The sequence below is a fragment of the Eulemur rufifrons genome, chromosome 16 (assembly GCF_041146395.1).
Source record: "Eulemur rufifrons isolate Redbay chromosome 16, OSU_ERuf_1, whole genome shotgun sequence".
NCBI classification, from domain to species: Eukaryota; Metazoa; Chordata; class Mammalia; order Primates; family Lemuridae; genus Eulemur; species Eulemur rufifrons.
Window position 1 is genome coordinate 5,103,366 of NC_090998.1, and position 19,696 is coordinate 5,123,061.

The 19,696-nt window shown below is 32.8% G+C and overlaps 1 protein-coding gene across 1 annotated transcript in view; it reads right to left on the minus strand.

Moving 5' to 3' along the window:
• FERRY3 (FERRY endosomal RAB5 effector complex subunit 3) overlaps window positions 1-19,696 on the minus strand; it is a 35,780-nt gene that overhangs the window by 10,451 nt on the left and 5,633 nt on the right. Inside the window, exons 4-10 of the mRNA XM_069490214.1 lie at window positions 17,700-17,881; window positions 13,811-13,910; window positions 13,582-13,703; window positions 8,466-8,572; window positions 7,907-8,104; window positions 6,946-7,074; window positions 3,697-3,771 (exon numbers count right to left, since the gene is read on the minus strand). Of these exons, the coding sequence (XP_069346315.1) occupies window positions 3,697-3,771; window positions 6,946-7,074; window positions 7,907-8,104; window positions 8,466-8,572; window positions 13,582-13,703; window positions 13,811-13,910; window positions 17,700-17,881 (913 nt within the window). The remainder of the gene's footprint in view (window positions 1-3,696; window positions 3,772-6,945; window positions 7,075-7,906; window positions 8,105-8,465; window positions 8,573-13,581; window positions 13,704-13,810; window positions 13,911-17,699; window positions 17,882-19,696) is intronic.

Genomic DNA, 19,696 nt, shown 5'->3' on the forward strand with positions numbered 1-19,696 from the left:
ATTTATGGGACCCATCTCTGTCTAGTTACTCAGGACAGAAATACAGAGGTTGTCCTTAATTGGTGTCTTTGCTTCAATGCCTATTTTCCCATCCACAAGCCAATCTACCACCAACTATTTTCAGTTCCATTCCCAGAATATCGCAAATCTGAGCATTCTACCTTTACTGCTGTCACCCTAGTTCATGTTACCATCATCTTTCACCCAGGTTTTTGTAATATTCTCTTAACTGATCTCTTTGATCCCATTCTTGCCTAGCTACAAATCCTTTCTTCGCTGCAGTCAATTAAAACACAAATCATATTATATCATTCCCCTACTTAAACTCATTCATCAGGCTCACACTACAGCATTTACAAAACAATCTAAACTCCTCCTCGATGATCTGGACCCTGCCCCTCTCTCCAAAATCTAGTCTCACCCTCTCTCTTTAATGCTCCAGCCACACAGGCTTTTGTTCAGTTCTTCAAACAGGCAGAGCTTGTTTCCACCTCAGGGCTGTGGCCTAGAGGGCTTTTCTCCAAGATTCTCACATGGCTTACTTCTTTTTATCAATCACATCTCAGATCAAATGTCACCTCCTCAGATAGGTCTTCCATGACTATCCTACCTAATGTAGAACTTCCCCCACCTCACTCATTCTCTTCCATGTTATTTTGTTCTATTTTCTTCTTGGCTCTGACATTCTTTCATTTATGTAGATTATTTTAAAGAGATTACTGTGTATGTGCCATGACTATAGGGATTCTGTCTATCTTGTTTACTGTTCTATCTCTAGCACATAGAACAGTACCTGGCACATAAAAGGTTCTTAATAAATATTTGTTGAATGAATAAATGAATATTTTACACTGAATGCTGGAGTAGTTTTTCTCAAACCTTAAAATCCATGCTAACTACAATCCTTTTTCTATGTAACCCCATCAGCCAAGAAAAATTTCATCAGCTTTTATTTTCTATAGTTTCTGTCAATATAAAGAAATAAACTATAAAACACATAAAGAATACGTTTTTACAAATGCACATGCTTCAATGGAAATTCTGATATGTCCTTCTAGAAAAGGTTTGCTCATCTCTGCTTTTATTCCCTTTTTTTTTTTTATTTCAACATATTATGGGTGTACAAATGTTTAGCTTACATATATTGCCCTTGCTGCCACCCCCCCCAGTCAGAGCTTCAAGTGTGTCCATCCCCCAGACGGTGCGCCTCGCACTCATTATGTATGTATACACCCATCCTCTCCTTCCCCCTCCCATCTGGCCGACGCCTGATGAATGTTATTCCTGTATGTGCACTTAGGTGTTGATCAGTTAAAACCAATTTGAGGGTGAGTACATGTGGTGCTTATTTTTCCATTCTTGGGATACTTCACTTAGTAGAATGGGTTCCAGCTCTATCCAGGATAATACAAGAGGTGCTAGATCACCATTGTTTCTTGTAGCTGAATAGTACTACATAATAACCCTTGCCCTCACAAATTCTGCTCACCCTTGCTTCAACATCGTTATCTTAGGATTTTACTTATAAATATACAGTAAATTTAAAAGTAGCTAATATACTTTAGCACTATGTTTAACACTTCTAGTTACCAGTATACCTAAGCTGTACCCACAGATACCTCTGACAGACCCTAGGTAAAGGTCTGCTGTTTTTTTAACTTGAACAAGGTAAAGGAATTAGATAAACAGAAAAATAAATTAAAGAAAGGACAGTGACAGAGATACCAAAATAAACTGCATAGAGAGGAAGTAAAAAGTAAGTTGCCTGGTGAGGAATAGTTTTGTAACAACCTCCTAGGGAAAGCAATGAAAGACACAGATTGCTTATCAGAAACCCAGTGGACTATGGGAGACAATATACTCCTGGGCCCAGCGAAGTGTACTACCTCCTAAACACCTACTGATAATTCACATGATGGAACTCATAGCTTTAAATATGGGCCATGGTCCACAGCGTGGCAGGATGACTTAGTGAACAAGTCAGGTGTTCCTAATCTCCAGATTGGCACTGCTCTCTTTGACCTTAAATGACTTGTCTCTTGGCCTCATTTTACCCATTAATAAAATAGGGGTCATGAGGCTGGCAGTAGTAATCAAATGAATATGATATAGTAGAAAAGAGTCTAGATTGGATGTTAAGAAGATCTGGTCTCTATGACTCTAGCTGTGTGATCTTAGGTAAATCAATTCATTTTATTGATCCTCTGTTACTTTGTGTATAAGATGGAAAAAAATAATGCCTGATTGCTTTTCTCACAATGCTGTTGGGAGAATTAGATGATATAAACTATATACTTAGATCATGATAAAGTAAATTACTACTGACTTAAAAGTATGTAAATAAAACTTTTTATCTTTGTAATTAAAAAATGTAAAATAATTTATGATTTATATCTTTTTTATCTCCTATAAACACCCTGGTTGTGTAGGCATCCTTTAACTAAATGGAAATTCAGAAGTGGTTTCAGCGTCTAACTGCACAGTTTAATATTCCTTTTCTAACTCAGACTTATGACATATCTTGAGTTGGTGGTAATAAGGAGATAGGCTTTTTCCAAAAAAAAAAAAAAAAAAAAACCAGTAAGGAAAGAAATAAATATAACAATAAAGAGTTAAGTTAAAAAAAACTGAAACAGACATTAGTACTTCCAGAATAGTAATAAGATTGGCACATTTTAGGAAAGCCACAAAATATGAATGATTTAAATTATGGATCTATGAAAAGAGAAATACAATAAATGCTTCATTGAAGGTATTTTTAGCTGAAGAGGAGGATGGTTTCCTGCTCCACAGAGTGGAGGAAACAGCCTGTGGTGATTCTAACATTATCCATATCTGAAGGTGGGAGGAAACTCAGAGGCTGATGGCCACAAGTTGACTGACTCGGTCTGACAAGATGAATACCAGAAATGGGTATGATATTTGCTTAGATCAAACGTAACGTAACGTGATCTGCATGTTGAAGGTGTGGAGAAGAAATGTGAGGAAACTACCTTAAAGGAGAATAGAAAACTACACCAAGAGATGGCTATTTCTGAAACTGTAAAATTTACCATTTAGTTTTAAAAACTCAATACTTATAGGCCATCCTTCTTATGCCCTGTCATACAAATGCTACTAAGGGTCATCAGAGTGAATTCAATCAAAAGAGGATTGAGAGACTTAATTTCTAGTTGTTAAGTAACATACCCAAGAATAAAGGAAATAAAAGAAATGGAAAGCAGAAAAATGTAAGGGGAAATGAAAATAAGATCCTAAATAAGATGACCCATTTTCTTTCTTATAAGTTCAACTGTTTACATCTCTATGTACTATTGTTTATATTTCACTTGATCTTAGCCATAAGACCAAGAAGCACGTTGTTTATATTTCAGAGTAAAATTTATTTCTTGGTTCATTTTTTAAGAAACTAAGAAACAATGTATAAGAGGAAATTTGAAAATAGCAAATAATGATAAAACTCATTCAACTTCTTTAGCAATTTCTCTTATATGGATCTAGAAAAAAGTACTAGTATAAGAATAAAGTTTCACATTGGAGAACATCTGTGAAAGTGTATTATATAGATACAAAATGTTTCAGAGTGATTTACTGATAAACATTTTATGATGTACACCATAAGAATTTATGTTTTAAATCTATGATTTTAGTATATGTGATTATAAGAAAACAGTATTGAAAATAAATAATACTTACCTGGTAAAATGTTTAAATAGTTTCTCTCAGCATTCTTAGTCTTATCATCACTTCCTCCATTTTGGTTTCCAGAATCTATTCATAAGATAATGCAACATGAAAGAACATAATAACATATGAAAACACATCATTACTACTATTCCCAAGATAATAACAGCAGCAGCAAAAACTTACTAAAGGCCTCTATGTGTTAGGCATTCTACTACATGCTTTAGATAGATGGTCTCATTTAATTCTTATAAACCCCTATAACCACAACCCTATGAGGTAACTACTATCTTCATTTTATACATGAGGAAGAAGAAGCGTAGATGGGTTAACTAACTTAAACAAGCATGCACAGCTAAGTGGTGGAATCAGATCTTGAACTCACGTACTCAGATTCTAAATCCTATGGTCTTAAACCACATTAGACATGCCAATACCCTATTTTCCATCTGGGAGGTTCAGGGAATCAAGTTAACTACACATAAAATAACTTCATCAGATAGTTGTAGTGTGGCCATCTTTATTTTTAGAATCTGAGTCACTGTTGTTGATATAACTTGTTCAGGACTACAAATAAATGGCAAGTGGCACCAGAAATTACTTTATATTCAGCACATTCCTGAAAGTTATGTCTCATCTAATACCATATACAATTAATTTCAGATATGTGAAACTGTTTCAAATGGAACATTTTTGTTCTGCTTTTTTTTTTGAAGGCATGATTATTTCTTAGAGGGGAATAAATGTTGGTAAAGTAAGAAGCATTATTATGGAACACACATTATTAAGGTTGAATACAAATTATTTTACATACATACATATATTTTTAATAGAAGATACATTTGAATTTTATAAGAATTCTATCAGAACTCACAAATGCAAAATGAATACTAGCCTTCAAAGTAGCTACCTTTAAGAGGCTACACATTTATTCCAGTTAAATTAAAAACTATTTTGGAATCTAGTATGGAATGGCCTTCAGCATCAGAAAATCACATGAAAACAGAGAGACCTTCAAATGAGTAAACTGCAAATAATAAAATATTATAGTTTCAAAAGTGATCTGAATAAAAGGAACAATATTTTTATCTAGCAACTACTTTGATAAATTGATTTATATATCATGTCTTATAAATGCATATATTTTATAAATCAAGAGACAGAGAGACAGGCACAGAGGGAAGGCTCTGTGTAGCTAGAATCTATATTTAATATAATATTCTCTTTCTAATACAGAGCCATGTAATTGATAGACTTTGAATAAATGTCTGATCATAGCACAAGTAATAAGGAACATAAATGAGGACTCTAATTTTGTTGACATGTGATATGAACAAACAGATTACCTACTAAGTAAACAAGAGAGAACAGTTCATAGTCCACTCCCCTCTCCATGTTTTAATGGTAATACTTCGTTTAGTAATACTAAGAAGATGGATATTTTTATTTGTTAAAAAAATATAAAAATGTACATAAAAGCAGTTTTTGACTTTTTATCATGAACCACAGAAATATAAAGATGCTAATATAATAACCACAGTAAAAAAAACAATGGAGTGTCTTCGAATAAACAGGTACTTGTGTGTCAGGATGTGAAGTTGAAGAACAGATACACAGGCAGCACAGAAGACAGAGAAAGTATTTTCACAAATCTCTTTTGTAACTATTAATATATGCAGATTCTTCTATGAAATCTACTTGCATCACAGACTCAAACCACAAAGTAGTTGCTTGAACAAAAACAAAATAAAACCATGATATACACACACTGCCTTAACCGTATGTGGTTTAAAAACTTCCTGTCACTTACTGCATGCTTTCTATCTCTCATAAACATACTTAGAATCCTCCCCATTCTCCCACACCTGTCATGATCTCAATTCAATCTTCATGTTTTTAAGTCACTACCAAGAATAATATTAAAATGTTTCTGATCACATCATTGCCAGTTTGAATGAGATGGAGGAAGACATTAGAAGAATGAGAGGGCATAACAGGATTTTCTGAACTGTCCTTTATTAGGATATATTTCTATACTGATTTTCTAATACTTAGCCTGGCTCTGTCATATATAACATTTATTGTCACAGCAAAGCCACAGTTACCTTTAGTGGGAATATAAATTGGTGGAACTGCTATAGAGAACAATTGCTAACATCATCAAAATTATAAATGTCTGTGTCCTTTAACCCAAGAATTTCTCTTTAGGAATCTCTTTGGTAGATATGCTTACTGCTTATAACACATACACAATGATTCATATGCAAAGTTATTCATCATTACTAAGTATTACTATTTATAATAACAAAAGATTAGGAATAGATTAAATGACTATCAGTAGGGGACTGATTAATAATAGGATATCTGCAATAGACTACTACTACACAATAGCAAAAAAAGTATGAGGATAGCCTTTATGGACTGATATGAAATGATCTCCAAGATAAATTATTCAGTGAAAAAGGCAGAATACAGAACAGTGTGTACAGAAAGCTGCCATTTGTGTAAAAAAGGGAAATAAATAAATACACACAGACATACGCTTATACATAAACATCTGTCTGAAAAGTACATGTGAGATAGCGCTGGCTGCCCCTGGACAGGGAAATTGGATGGCTGGAGGATACAGTTAGGAAAAGTTTCGTTGCTTGCTCTTTTGCACAGTTTGAGTTGTGAATCTTGAGAATGTTTCACCTATTTAAGAAATGATTAAAAAATATATGAAATATAAATTTTTAAAAGTATATTCAATAGATAAGTATAGTGAATGCTAATCAAGTTGAGCAGCCACATTCTAGCTTCAAGAGAGAGGAGGAATTCTACAATTTACATGGGAGAGAGGAACAAAGATAACAAGCAAAGATATAATAGTATCTGTCCACCACTACAAAACATCAAACATATGTACTATAACGTTTCCTTTTAAACACTGCAGTAGCAATAATTTTTTTTGTTTTAAAAAAGCATTCAAAGTACCAGAAGCAGATTTAAAGGTTTGAGTAGCCCTAATTTAAAAATTTGCCATATTTTATTTCCTGGGCATCAAGTTTTTATAAGAATCTTGAAAATCATCCAAAGAAAATGAAATTAAGCACAGAGTTCAAACTTCTAAAGATTTTAAATTTTGTCTTCAATTTCCTCCTTCCAACTTCCACCAATACAATTTTCCATATGATTTTAATAATGACCCGTATGCCATTAGAGTGATTAGGGATAGCAAATACTAAAAGTAAAATTTTTAGAAATTTGAGTTTTACCCACCATGTGATTCTTTCAACTTACTCCTACGCTGGGTCCTAGCATAGAGTACCACCTGTTGGACCACTTCTAGTTGCTCTTCAATTCGGGGAAAGTGGAAGTCAGTACATTCTTGGCAAACTGTGGCAAAATCTGAGGGATCCAAAACATTTACAAACTTACAAATGTAAAATATCAAATATTTAATATTTATAGACAATGAGATCTAGTAGAAACAGAAAATAAAACTCACAAGTATGATTTCTTACACTTGTCCTTTCAATAATTATGCCTTAAGTTACAGTACGGCCATTCTGTTTTGATCAGAAACTTAACCTCTCAATCACTCAAAAGAGTAAACAATTAGCAGACAAGGAAATGTTAATATAATTCCAGGTCTTCTTTAAATAATATATACTTTGGTGATAATCCATCCCAAAATGTGTTACAATATACAAGAAAGTTCTCATATTTATGAGGGGAATAAACTCTATTCAAGCTTCTTTCAAAAACAGCTACACATTTCAATACATCTTATACATTCAAGAATTCAGAAATAATCGTAAAAAGTAATTTGTGCTGCGAAGAAAGACAGAATTTTACCAGTACATTTAAGAGGAAGGTTATTTAAGAAAAAAAAAAAGACAAATGGATGAACTAAAATTCACCAAGCCAGGATCTGCTTCTAAATTGAAAAATACATTATATCTTGATTATTCTTTTTGTTTTACCTTGAAATAAGGATCCTATAAAAGCATTATTTATGGTACAATAGCATTTTAAGAAAAATTAAGTATGAAGTACTCTAGCAATGCTGAAGATTGAAATAAATATAAAGTAGCTATGGCTGGGTATGTTTGTTGTTGGTCTACTTGAATACTGGGCTGATTAAATTTTTTTTCAGTTTTTCCATAATTGCCTTCTTTCTAAGAATGGTATTACAAGGAGAAATTTAACAACATAAATGTGTATGATATTAACTTACCTCTTTTAATACCACTATATGAATTAATTCGATTATCTACTAGTAAAACCAGGCCACAGAGAGATGTAGAATACAGTGATAGTGCTGTTTGGAGCCGATGGAGTTTCACACCACTTCTATGATTTCTTTTATGCTTACAGAAATCCAGCATATCTGCTCTCAGCAATCTCAAATTATGCATGGTCTTCAACTGGGCTCCTGGGGGGTAGGCAACAGTCCCAGAAAGATACTTAAACAGCTGCACAAATCCGGTATAACAGCATGGAAATCTCTATGGCAAGAATCCAGATAAATCTGTGCTATAAAAAATAATTAAAAATGGGCCTTACAACCTCACATTTTAATAACTATTATAATTTAATCTTTCAATATGCAAAAAATAATCTAAGCAGGAAACTTACAGCCAACATACTACAGGCTTTCTCAGAGCAGAACATAATTTGGAATTAAAAATAACATGGCTACACTCCACTCATATATTAGGAATTTTTCCCTTACACCATAAAAAAAGTTTCAGAAGTTATAAGAAATTATAACTGTAAAAAATTAATACACTTACCTAAGTGAATGGTAAAACTTTCTTCTAACTTTCTCTGTTCCTCATAAATCCTTCCAATTGCTTCTACAGATTCTCTGAACTGACTTGGCTGAACTTTAATTTCCTCACTGAAATTAATAAAATGATTGACATACTTTCTTTGTTCGTCAAAAACTTTTCTTAAAGGAAAGCAAACTTTATAACAAAATAAGAGAAAATTGAGCAGCTGAGAGGAGTGCATAATTTATTCCTAAAATAATCCTTAATCCACGGTGACAAGTATACCATAAGCACCAACAGGTTCTACAATTCCCACTTGTTCTTTCATTTCCTCACAGTAAGCAATGCAGATTATTTTTTTATTCATTACAATATCGATTAATGTATTATTATTTAATACTTCTTAGTATCCTAAGGGACTGATTAAATGAAGTGATTAACTTATTGCTTTTAAAATAACTGTATTTTAAAATATATAATACATCCTCTACCAAGGCTAGCTCTAGGCACAACTAGAAAATAGGTGAAGTGATAGCAATGATAATTAAAAGTTAAAAAGTCAAATAAAATTAATAATTTTTAAAATGATGAAGTTCATCTTGATGTATATATATCCTCTATTTTTTTTTTTTTACAATTTCCTGTTTTGTTTTTTTTTTACCTCCAACATTCTCCTCCCACTAAACAACTGCTCTCTTTGCTCTGTTCTTATTTCCTGAAAAGGTTTCCACAGGGAATGACGACTGTAAATTCATTCAATTCAAATCTCACGGTAAGCTGAAGATGATACAAGTCTACAACAGTCATCCACTTCACTGACTAAATTTTGCAAGTTAATCCCAACAGACTCATTAGTCTTAATGACTGAGTTCATTAGTAAATATGGTAAATTTAAACTTACAAATAAGTTTATATTAATAAAAACCCTCATCTTAGGATTTTGAAAACTGTATGAGCCAGATAATCTATAAAAGTCTCTGTTGGAGTTCAGCAGAGATTTGAGGTAACAAAGCAACCAAATAAACTGAATTCCAAAGTGTGACACGCTTCTCCAAGGAGCGACAGGACACACAAAAAGTTTCAACTTTAGTAGAGCATGGCTGAAATAGGTTGCTGTCATACAAGGGGGTAAAAAGAAATCAGCTAAAATTTTAAAAGATTCTTAACGGCCAAGTGTGGGCTAGCATATCAATCTAAAATAGGAGCCACAGGCACATGCACTTGCTAACTCTTTTCCACTGGCCTCCACCAGGTATTTCCAAGAAAAGACTGGGAGAAGGAGACAAGAGAGCCCTCTGGAGGGCACAGGTAGAAATGCTGGGAATGTCCCATATTCAAGGCCCATATACACATAGCTTGCCCAAGACTGGAGCAGGACAAAGACAACAGAGCAGGACAACAGTTAGAAAAAGTGACCTTCCTTAGCCCCCAAATATGAGCCTAGCACCAAGTAACGAGCAACAATAGTCTGTTGCTGCAAAGTAGAGCAACATCATAGAGAAAGATTCCACTCTGCAGCATAGGCATGCAAAGAAAGCTTAGGATGAAGCAGAGTGACAGAAAAAACCCTCTAGAACCCCCAAGTCCCACAAAGTAGCATCAGCCTACTATTGCAGAAAATGAAGCCTGTGGTATACTAAAGGTATTGAAAGATTAATAAAAATCAAACTTAGTTCGACTACTGATAGGATTTGTACAACCTTCATATTAACACTCATTCATTTCTGGACATAAATACTATTTACCTCAGTCTCTGCTGCACAATATCCACAATATACAGCATTTAGTTAAAAAGAAGAAGAAGAAAGAAGAAGGATGAACGAAGAAGAAATAGAAGAGATATACCCAGAAAAGCAAAAAAACCAAAAACTAACAAACCAAAAAAACAAACAAAAAACAAACCCCCAAAAAACCCAACCTACTGTCAAGAGATAAGGCAATCAATAGAAACAGACTTAGAGATGACCCAGATATTGGGACTAAAAGTAGGGGATTTTCAAATAACTCTAATCAATATCTTAAAAGATCTAGCAGAAAAGGTGGACAACACACAAGGACAGACAGAGATTTCAGTAAAGAGGGAAAACAAATGGAAATACAAGAAATCAAAACATATCAGATTAATGATCATAGATCAATTCATTTTATAAGCCACCATTACTCTGATACCAAAACCAAATGAAAGGACCTCGTGGCACAACGGTAGTGCATCAGACTCCAAAACCAAATGAAGATATTAAAAGAAAAAAAAACTACAGATTAACACACATATATATTATATACATATATATACATATAAATGGTGGTGGATATGTCATATACACACATGTGAAATAATATATCATGTAAAACCTAAAGCTATGAAACTTCTAGAAGAAAACATAGGAGAAAACCTTTGTGGTTATGAATTAGGCAAAGATACCTTAGATAAGACAGAAAGCATTTAAAAATTGATAAACTGGCAGAACACAGAGGGTTTTTAGGGTAGCAAAACTACTCTGTATACTACAACAATGTTAGATTCATGCTACTATACATTTGTCCAAACCCATAGAATATACAATGGTAAGAGTGAACACTAATGTAAACTATAGACCTTGGATGATTATAATGTGTCAATGTGTCAATGTAGGTTCTCAATTGTAACAGATGTACCACCTTGCTGGGGATGTTAATAATTGGGGAGTCTATGTACATTGTGTCTGGTGGTAAATCTCGGTATTTTCCTTTCAATTTGCTATTAACCTAAAACTACTCTGAAAAAAACAAAGTCTTTGATAAGAAAAATTGATAAACTGCACTTAATTAAAATGAAAAGCTTTGCTCTTTGAATGACACTAATTAAGAAAATGAAAAGACAAGTCACAGACTGGGAGAAAACATTTGTAAAACACATATTTGATGATAGACTTTTATCCAGAATATATAAGGAACTCTCACAACTCAGTAAGACAAAGGAGACATATGGATGGAAAACCAGCCCACAAAAAAGTGTTCAACGTAATTAGTCATCAGAGAAATTGCAAAGTAAAACTATAATGAGAGACCACTGCAAAACCTACTAGAATGGTTAAATAGCAATACTAAGTGTTGATGAAGATGTGGAGCATCTGGAACCCTCGTGCACCGGTGGTGGGTGTGTAAAATTGTACAGCTATTTTGGAAAACAGTCCATCAGTTTCCTGTGAAGTTAAACGAATACTTACCATATGACCCAGCAATCCCACTTCTAAGGGACGGGGATTGCATATTTATGCAAGAGAAATAAAAACATGTCTACACAAAGATTTGTACATGAATGTTCACAGCAGCTTTATTTATAATTGCCCAAATTTGGAAATACTCCAAATGTCCATCACCAAGTAAATGGATAAACATATGGATAACAGAATACTACTGAGTGATAAAAAGGAAAGAACCACTGATACATGGAACTACATGAATGAGTCTCAAAAGTCTTATGCCAAGTGAAAGAAACAAGATACAAACTGCTACATACAGTTTGATTCCATTTACATAACATTCTGAAAAAGTCAAAACTACAGTGACAGAAATCACACAGGGTGACGGGGGCCAGCTAAGAGGAAATGGGATTAACTATGAAGGTATAAAAGGGAAATGCAGTACCTTGACAGCAGTGATGATTTTATGAATACGTTTATCAAAATTCATCAAACTGTACATCTAAAACAGATGCATTTTACTTTATGTAATTTATTCCTCAATAGATCTGACTTTTAAAAAATTAGAAATAAATAAATATAAATAAAATACCACTTTTATCAATCCCATATAGGGGTTCCATATAAAGTTGTGTTGAAAACAGGTTTCTGTTGCCCAAAGAAACATCTATAAAAAGGAAAGCAAACTAACAAAATCACAATAAAAACATTTTTTCCTAGGAATATTTGGTTTTTAAAAGCAACAGCAATTAGAGGCCAATATTTATAGATGGAAATAATCCTATAGATTGAATTTCTGAAACTATAGCAGCAAAGTGAGGGATAACTTATACAGCAATGGGCTTTCTCAGCTTCCTTAAATCAGAGGGTTTCAACTTTTTTGTACATATTTTACATTTTGGCTCAAAACACACATTTTATAGAAAGCTTCATGCACGATACAGTCTGTTATTTTCTCCCCATTCTATTCTATCCCATTGTTATGTTTAAAAGGTTGGTTGGAAAGTAAAGGATCTAGAATGGTCCCTAGCAGACTGTAACTAACAGTTTGGGGAAAACAGTAAGGCAAATGAAAGATTATAATATTTAGATATCAGGTAGAAAGTGTAATGATAATCCATCCGTCCTGTAAATATTTGCTGAGCATGTCTTATGTGCCAATGTCAAGAGCTAAACACTCAACAAGGATCTGGGTATATAACATAAAAAAAAAGACATGAGACTGACATCAAAATGCTATTTTTAAATATTTACATTAATAGTATATACTAGCATAATCTAGAAATAGGATTATTATACTGTACTCAGTATATTTCCAATTGAATATACTTTAGGATTTAAAAAAATAAAGAAGTTTTCAAACATATACATACACAGCCAGGACATTACATAGGCACAGTCAAGCTCTAAGGCAATATGCCAAACACAATGTATTTAGGCTATGAGGCGCCATACAAATTATGAATTATGAAAAATCCTCCATACTATTTATGTACCTTGTACACGCTTGCATTACTGCATGTATCACTCTATACAGTACTATTTTATTTACAGGTTGGTCTCTCTGAATATCAGCTGCATGTGGACAGGCATCTTTTTTGTTTCTCTGCTTAGAGAGTATTTGGCATTCTGCCAATGTTTACTGACCTGAGCAAAAACCAATTTAAAGAAGTAAAAATAGTACCTAGGTATGTAGGTGTAGGCACCTAACAGATTTATAAAGCTAAAGTTGCAGGGCAGAAATCACTATTTCAAACCAACCAATCACCTTCCACTCCCCAGTAATCCACACAAAGCCTATAATGCAAAAGGTGTTTAAAAAAAAAGCATGAAATTACCTTGAATTTTCATTGGCAACTTAAAACAATATAGAAAAAAGGTTTAATTTTACAATAAATGTAAACTATCACTAACAATGGATTTTTACATGAATAAGAACAACACATGGTTAATACCTGAGGGAGCTGTTGTTGGGGTTTTTTAGGTCTTGATGAAGTTTTATCACCCATTCCTGATACTCTTGCTTTTGGATGGCAGTTGATTGTTTTAATTCATTCGACCATTTATTCTCTAAGTCCTAAAAGAGACAGTGAGTCAACTGGTTAAACTTTTTACAAAAAAATAAAAATAAATAAGTAAAAGAAAATGCAACTGCATAACTTAAAGTCATTGTATGTAACTTACTTGCTGGGATTCAAAATGCTGAGCAGCCAGAGAATTTACATCTTGATCTGTCAGTGATTTTCCCAATTCTTGCATCACTTTATCCATTTCAATACCTTGTCTAAAACATAAATAAGCAAATGAGATATACTTATCAAACTTTCAAGGTATAAGACCCTTCAGATTCATTGAAAAATTAAAGTAATCAAAAATCTAAGCTACCTTTCAATCATCATGGCTAATGTTTAAAAGCCTGGACTCCTTTTCCCCTGCAAATTTCCTCAAAGAAGATACTCTACAATTCCAGCTTAAATATATTTTCTATTTGTATATAAACTGAAGTGACTTCGACTTCTGAAAGTTAGTTTATATTATATATCCAGAAGCTGCCAGTTAGAGTCTAAGAGTCAAATTATTAGTGACAAGTCACAAAATTAACTTTACAGAAAAATGTAAAATACAGTCTGAAGATATGTTATAGTCTTATTACCTTCTACATTTATCCAAAGAAATAATGTGCAGAAATTAAAACTGGTTTTCCCTACAGGAAAAGCTAATCAATAGTGTTAGAAGAACAGATAATGGTTATTTATGGGGGAACAAGAGGTTGTGACTAAAAGGGCATGAGGGAAGCTTCTGCAGTGCTGGAAATATTCTATTTATTGATCTGGGTGATGGTTACACAGGTGTGCTTACTTTATTTAAAAAAAAAAAACACTCACAGTTTATTGCCTTTTCTGTATGTATAATCAATAAGTTCATTTAAAAATTTCAAATTAAAAATTATTTTTTAATACAAATGTACGCAAAAAGTTTGTTCTAAAATATATTTCAAACTGGGAAAGACCAAAACATAGACATAAACTAAAAGAATTTCCCTATCATTCCAGTTAATTTGAGTAAATGCTCTTAAAAGTGAATTTATACTTATTTATAACAACTGATTTATATACTTATACATATGATCAACAAATCTCACTCATACAAGGTATACATATATACATTTCTATATATACCTTCTGTTAGTAAATGTTCAATATCATTTAATCCCCACTTTATTATAACACAGGTAACCCCATTAACTTTTTAATAACTACTACAGGTCAGGTGATTTGTGCTTATGAGAATTTTATTTAGAAACAGAAATAACTGCTAAACATTTATAAATGCAGATATAAAATATATTAATATTTTACATTACACATGTTCCCTCTAGTGGATAAAAAGTATCATTACCATTTTTTAAAAAAATCTAGAATCTGGTTTGCTAAAAAAAGCAAATTTCTTGAGAAGAAAAAAAAGACAAATAATAATTCAACAAATACAACTTTATGAACATTTATTTCACTCTAAATGTGTCTAAAATACAAGTAGCTAATAATACAGTTAATGATATAACACAGATTTTCTATGATTAAGATTGAAGGAAATTTTATTATATTTCAGATGAGATACTAAATATAGACTGGTGCAGTATGTCAGGTGTGACAACTCTGGCAATTTTAATAGTACCTTGAAGGCACTTAAAGAAACAAGATCATTACAACTTTAGTATTAATGCTGTGTTGAGAAACTGTCTTTTAAAGCTGTAAAATGGCATGAAAATGAAAGGAGAAATAAGAAAATGTGTCACATCTGCTCATGAATTGGATGAATAAATTAAGCATCAAAATTTTGGGTGAACTTCTACAGACACAGTAAATTTTAATTTACCTTAAGTCATACTGTTCACCTTTGCAATAAATACTACCTACCAGAGGAACATACCTTATTTTTGTTTTTCAAGCTAATAGTTTGGACATATAAAAAATAATCTGTAATACTGTTTTTAAAATAGAAGAATTCAAGTATTATTAATATGCCTAGAAAGAAAAAAAGGCAAGGTTCCTTTAAGAAATTTGACCAAAGAACATGTCAAGCAATAAAATAAACCAAAACAAACCCCTACTAAAAAACTATTCCATGATAGAAAGAAAAAAAGTATAAAGTACCAGTAAATGAAGACAATTAGTAAGTTAATTAAGCTTCCCAAAAGGTGAAGAGCTATGTGGAACAGGAATCTTCTTCTGATTTAGGAAAAAAACAAACAAAAAACCCCCAAAAAACCAAGTATAGGCTATTGGTGTCCAGATATGGAATTTTCTGGGAGGTATAGTGAGTAGGCAGCAAAGTATGTTGCAATATAGAGTAGTTCAAGAGCTGAATGAAAGTAGCTAAGACGCGAATTTATCAATATACCAAACTAGGCAGAATAAGGGTAGTCCTAGAAACCTGAGAGCTAAGAACAGATTCAGAATGAATTGAAGGTTATATCATTTGAAGGCCTACTAGAAAAAAATAAAGTTGAACAGAAAGCAATTAATTAATATTAGGTAATCATATTTCTACATATTTAAAATCTAGTTCTGCGTTTTCTTCTTTTTAGAATACATTCATAATTTTACTGGCTACATAATAAAGAACTAGAAAAAAATAAAATATTTGTCTTCCCCAGGAACATAAGCTTTAACTATAAATATTTACCTAGTGGCAACAACCCATACTGCAGATATACCATCTAGAAAGGAATAAACTTCCTCAATACAGTTGAGCAACAAACTCAAACCTATAAAGAGTGACAAAGGTCTCAAAACATCATGTTCTTTTTGATACAGAAACTGTACTAATATTTTACAAGAAATAAGAATAAATGGTCCAGAGGAATAGAATTGTTATGAAAACTTCTAATCTATGCAATATAATAAAAATGACAGTTTGGTACACAGAAGAGAGTATATCCCCAGGAACAATTATTAAATCCATTTGTTTTTTTTTTTTTTAATTTTAAATTTTCTTAACTATGAAAACCCTCAAAAGAAAAGGTTATTGTCATCTTAAGTACTCTTAATGTTTTCTAATGGGAAGCTAATGAGAGCAAAGAGGAGAAAACCAGGACATTATTTTAAATTTACTCCTTTGGGACTATTAAATCAGTCATAAAAAATAAATGTGATCTGGTCCTAATATACTTTCACAAAGAAATTTTATATCAGCAATATTAAAAAAAATTATCTTAATGGCATGTATACCCAAAGTCTTAAATAAATGTTTTAAAGGTAATAAATGTTATTAGATTCTGCTAAATTAAAATGGATTATTTAGAAGGAAAAGTGTGTCCTGCATTCATATCACAATTTATAGAATTATGAGGAAGCAGTCTGGAAAGCCATTTATTATTTTAAAACAAATAATGCTAGAAGTTTTTTACTTCGAAGAAAAAATAAATCATAAAAGCATTGTTTGTATGCTGTGTTAAGTAACCTATACATAGTGAATTCACATCTAATTAAAATTTCTAAGAACAATACTAGTGTTACTATTTTTTCCTAATGGACATAAGCTTACAAAATGAACTGAAAGAGACCATGGACTTAAAACGGGGCAATAAAGAGGTTCTGAATAGGGAGAAAGTATGGTAAAATGGTTAATAGCTTTAGAGTCAAACTTCTTGGTTTCAAATTCCAGCTTGCCCTTGGACAAGTTAACTTATTTAAGCAAAAGTTTCCTCATCTGTAAAATGAGGATAATAGTAGGGTTGTTGTGAAGATCAAATGAGAGAGGATACCCAAAGCACTGCACAGTGCCAGAAACAAAGGAAACCTTCAACAGAGGTAATCTATTCTTCGTATTAGAAATAAGAATATACAAGGCCAACATCATTTATTTAGGTAAATCACTTGAGAAATTCTATAAACCTATGAGGACCCTCCCAGTTGAAGCTACACATTTAAACATACACGAAAATTAATTTCTAATATTTAAGAATTTTTTTCTATTTTATCCTTTAATTTTATAAAAAATAAAAACAGGTCTGCAGGTCATTATATTTGACAATGTAACATTTAATTATAATACAAGAAATTTGAAATACCTCTCTCGTAATTTTTTCAGTTCCACATCTCTTTCACCGATCAGTTCTGAGATGCTAACAAAGTAATTATGTTCTAAATTAAGGAGAGTTTCAGAGGCAGGAGAATGGATTAGGTCGTGGTACACATCTGCAAAATCTTCATCCCAGCTGGGCTCTTCAGGCCTTGCATGCTCTAACGTGGTCTATAAGATGAACACATAGACATTCTTAAATCATAACATAGTATTTTTATTTAACACACTACTAAGAAAGGATGTATATTATCATTCCAATTTTTGTACATCAGACAAGAACAGAAAGACCTATTTATATATCTGTGTAGAAGCATATATGTATGTGTATGTTATATAGGATTGTCTGAACACAGGAAAAAATAGGAAGAGATAAAATCTAAGTTGTTAATATGAGTTACCTGGGGGCAGGGATAAAAGGGTTACTAATGTGGAGGAAGGGATAGAAGTGCTCAAAATAAAAAAAAGGCATATTCTGATCCCATTTCTGTGAAATAACACACACACACATACACACACACAACGGGATGATCAACAAAAGGCTATGGTGGCTATTTCAGGATGGTGGGATTTTTGATGACCTTTACTTTCTTTATATTCTAACATACTGCGTGATAAAATAATTTGGATACATTAATTATATAATTATAAAAACTTTTCATTAATAAAAATATAACACTAAAAAAGTCATATAGGTTATATATTTAGAAAATGTGGTTACCTATGTGGTTACCTGTACAGTGATGCACTGATCTTGAATACAGGTGCATATCTGTATCAAGATTACATGTATAATTTTCTTATTTTGACCTTTTCTAGTGTTATACTTTTTTTTAAATATAAGCATGCTCTTAAGTATATAAAATGGTAGCTATCAAAATAACAAAGGGACTGAGAAAACACTGATAGACAAGAGAAGCAGAAACATGGAGAGAGTCAAAATGAGGATCCTCACAGCACACAGATGCATTCAGGGAGGAATAGATGCTCATTCCAGGGACAACCACCTAAACACATCAGACAGACACAGTGCTTTTATAAGTGAGGAAACATGCTGAAAAGTCCTTTGTTAAAGGTCACACAATTTAATGGCAAAAAGTGGAAATAAAACAAAGAATTTGATTTTTTTCCATTATCGATCTTTGCAAACAGATATCTATAAAAAATAAACTATCTAAATCCTTCCCTTTTCTTACCAATGAAAATATTAAAAATTGTAATCTATACTGTAACTTAGAGTAATAAGTTAACTTAAAACAAACGACTACACCACAGAAACAGGTATCTTGAACTTGGCCAATCAACAGGTAAACTTTTCCACTTGCTCTCTTTCACACAGACATCAATCAGTTGCCATGTCAAGGAGGCAGGAGTTTAAGATCAGATGAATCTAGAACTAGGATTTCATCTGCTCTATGCCTCTGAAACCCAAAACAGCAGTCTGATAACTTCTCTGCATCTTTAGACCTGGCACTGCCCTAGGAATTATAACCAGCCTATGTGACTTAACCTTTGTTTAAAATTCACTTCAGCCTCATGCTGAAATTTTGTAGGAAGGAGCTAGTGCAAGATCAGAGGGATCTGCTTGGCCACACGTTTAACACCAGACATTTGGTAACTCCATTAACCAGATCATCTAACTACAACAATTTGCAGCATCAATTTTAAACTCAGCCGAGGGCAAGCCTTATGAATAGGGAGAAGCTACGTGTATGAGTAGCACTAAACAGGGTTTTCCTTGATCTAACTCACATCATTCCTGCAGGAGAGATGCTACTGGAAGGAGAACTGTGACAGCTGAGAGAAACAGGGTCTGGAGGAAGAGAAAACTATACAATGTTCACCTCTATCTTTAGGCATAAAGCCTGGCTTCTTTGAGGTTCAAACCATTCAGCACCCCTTATCTTTCATGGCCATCAATATCTAACAACCTACCTATCTGTCACTTACCCTCATTCCTTTAAAGCTTTGGCACCAAGTTTACAG